Source organism: Trichoderma harzianum, assembly GCF_003025095.1.
Source record: "Trichoderma harzianum CBS 226.95 unplaced genomic scaffold M431scaffold_1, whole genome shotgun sequence".
Taxonomy (NCBI): domain Eukaryota; kingdom Fungi; phylum Ascomycota; class Sordariomycetes; order Hypocreales; family Hypocreaceae; genus Trichoderma; species Trichoderma harzianum.
The window spans coordinates 1,267,341-1,270,591 of NW_020209249.1; the positions used below are offsets into that span (position 1 = coordinate 1,267,341).

The following is a 3,251-nucleotide window of genomic DNA, read 5'->3' on the forward strand; positions in this document are numbered from 1 at the left end:
CCCTTGAAATTATTCTCATGTGATGAATGAATATTAATGTTCTCTTCTTTCCCTGATTAGGTCGATACGATCCCTCCGGACCATCCGATGCCCAACAAAGCACAACGACGTTCGACATGGCGATTTAGCCTCGAGCCAAGACCTCGTGAAGATGATCCTGCCCCACATTCCAGCAGCGACATCTCCACGACACCGCCACAGCTGCCCGACCCGTCCCCGGTCTCCCCCTTGAACGCCGCATCTGGCCCTGGATCCGCCTTTCCATGGAGTGTCTCAGATGACATGCCAGCCCCCGACCCGTTATCTGGGAGGCTGCCCGGCGAGGTACACGTCACATCGGAAGACTTAGTAATCTTCAATTCCTTCCTCCACGGGGCTTACCCGTCAGCAGAGCCGGAGGAGCATATATTCCCCGCTGGCCAGAGGAGCTCTGACTTGAATCCGGAAATGGTGACGCCGGACGATTGGGTCATGGTTCAGCATCAGGGTGAACAGAGTCAGGCTCAGAGAATGTCCATGTCGTTTAGGGCAATGGCTGGAGCAGATGATCAAGAACGACAGCAACAGAACCAGCCCCTGGACAACTCGGACACGCCAAAGCGCAATTCCTCCTTTATCGGTCTGCCACCCATCAGGCGAGGCTCAACATTTGGCACAAAATCAAAGGCACGGAGGGCCACGGAGCGTTTCTCCCTCGATGACGATGACGGTGACGATGGTGCTGACATTGATGCTCCTCCCCTCTCTCCAGTCAGCGGGATTGACGCATCGATACATCCCCCAGAGGCCGTGACGGGCATGAATCAGGGGGGGCGCAATGAAAAGGCTCTCCCTCCTCAGCCCGGCCATGGAGTGCCTATGGCCATGAGTGCGAATCCCAGATTTGGCCAGCAACAGAGTTCCAATGCCGGCCATCATCCTCACCAACAGCAACAGCAGCAGCCACAGCAGCAATATCCTGGTGGACCGAACCCTCAATTTGCTCAAGGCGCGCCCATGATTGATAGCCTAGTTCAGAAACTTCCCCCTGCAGGTCCGTGGAAACTGGAAGAGAGTCATCTAACCGAGCCGCTTCACCTAACCAAAAAACGCTCCGGCACAGATTTTTCGCAACAGGATGCCTACTATGGGTACAATAAAGAGCTTGGATTGGAAATCCCTGCGGCTCCAATACCTCCCGCTCAAGGTCCTCCCGGGCGATTCAGAAGCGACGTACCCCCATCGTCCGCTCGGCGTTATCCAGAGCTGTTTTCACTACCAGGACAAGACCCACGGCAATTTGGTCGAGGCCAAGGATACCCGCCTCAGATGCAAGGTCGCCCACCAAGAGAGGGGGCGGCACCTGTGCGACAGCAACAGGGAGGACCAGACGCTGATGAGCGTGGGCGCAGGAGAAATTCGGGCATTTTCAAGGAACTTGGAACACGAATTGCGAGAGCAACCTCGAGAGAACGACGGAGCTCTATTGCCGAATCTAAGCCACCATCTATACAGCTTCGAGGGGATGAGGTATCTGAAGTCAGTGTCACAACGGAGGATGCTTCGGACCGTAGAAAGAAGCGAGCCAGTTTCTTTGGGTTCTCTGGCCGTCCTTCCTCAACGGACCAGCCGCCTCGGAAAGAAGAGGATCTAGGCAATCAAGCACGCCAGCGGGATACACGATCTGCTGGGGCCGAGCCACCTGTTGACCCCCGCGAAGATCATAAACGCTCCCTCTTTGGCGGTGGTGGACAGTCCAAGATTGGCCCCGGCAATTTCTCTCGCTCATCAACTTCAAACTCCGCATTTGAGTCGGTCTCTGGTCCCGGTGGTGACGGCCGAGACAATGGGGTTCCGCATAAGAGAAGGATATCTGATATCGCCAAGGCTTCCGGCATTGCGGGCCTATTTGGTCGCGCACGTCAGGATCGTTCGTCATTAGGTGCAATGCCCCGGCAGCAGAACAATGACCAGGCCTTGAACCAAAGAGCCATGATACCTGATCGACCACCCATGCAGCTCCCATCTTTGGATTTTACATCGGACCCTCTGGCTTCCATGTCTAGTTTAGGATTCGAGGAATCATTTCAGAACTACCAACAAGACGAGCACCAGCCACAACCACAACGAGGCCTAGGACAGCCTGTGCAGACACAGTTTGGCAATTCCAATGCTTTCTCTGTTGGCCCTATGAACCCTCAAGCTCAGCAGACTTCTCTGCTACCCACTACAGTTGGAAGCCAAGAGAGGACAGTAGCCTCAGCAGGATTGACTTCTCCTCAGTTCAACCAGCCACCACAGGGCATTAGCCAGGATTCAGAGCGACAGAATCTTCAGAGCCATTTGCCGCACCTTGCGACCAAGACTTTAGTGCCGGTACAGAACGTGAATACTACTGCTACAGAAGACCAAAAACCTTCCGGCAACGAGAGTTTGGAAACCCCAACCGAGTCCCAATTAGACTCGGCAATGGACGAAAAGACCCCCAGGCTTCAAGAATTCACATTTCAAGAAAAGCTGGCAGCTCTCCAAATTGGGGAGGACAATGTAAGCGAAGAGGAAGTTCTGAGGTCTCAAACGGTATCGCCGGATATATCCATCGTCTCCACCTCCAAGACAGAGGAACAAGGCCCTGTTCGATCACACAGCAATACCTCTGAGCATAACGAGATGGTTGAGGGGGTTTTGATTACTCCTCCCCCTGAGGAGTCTCTTCCATCGGTTGCGGATGCTGACAATGCCGGCCATTCTTCCTTTCACCATGATGTGCCGCCGTCAGTCCACTCTTTCCCATCCATTTCTTCGCTCCGTGAGAAATCGGATGCCAAGTCTATTCAGCAAGAAGGAGGTTCTGTACACCAGACTGAAGAGAGCGTAGCAATATCCCCGGAACCGTCACCTCAAGTTACGAAATCTCAAGTATCGAGCAAAGCCGCAACACCAGTGTCCCAGCATCAACAACTGCACTCGCCGGTTTTGGCGACAGTGAAGCTGCCAGAACCGCAGAGTACCGATTTGCCAGTTACTCCTCGGTCTCAAACTAGACCTGAATCGCAGCCGCGGCCCCTCGACACGACGGGGCAGAGGCAACTATCTACTCCATCATCACCGCTCCCTGCCGGCAACCAACCAGTACAGCAACAACTCGTACAACAACAGTCCGTACAGCAGCAGCCCGTACAGCAGCAACCAGTACAGCAGCAACCAGTACAGCAGCAACCAGTACAGCAGCAACCAGTACAGCAGCAACCAGTACAGCAGCAACCAGTACA

At 54.3% G+C, this 3,251-nt stretch overlaps 1 protein-coding gene across 1 annotated transcript in view; it reads left to right on the forward strand.

The window, feature by feature from the left end:
- Positions 1-3,251, forward strand: part of M431DRAFT_514810 (hypothetical protein) — a 9,337-nt gene that overhangs the window by 3,865 nt on the left and 2,221 nt on the right. Inside the window, exon 3 of the mRNA XM_024920255.1 lies at positions 61-3,171. Within this exon, the coding sequence (XP_024780026.1) occupies positions 61-3,171 (3,111 nt within the window). The remainder of the gene's footprint in view (positions 1-60; positions 3,172-3,251) is intronic.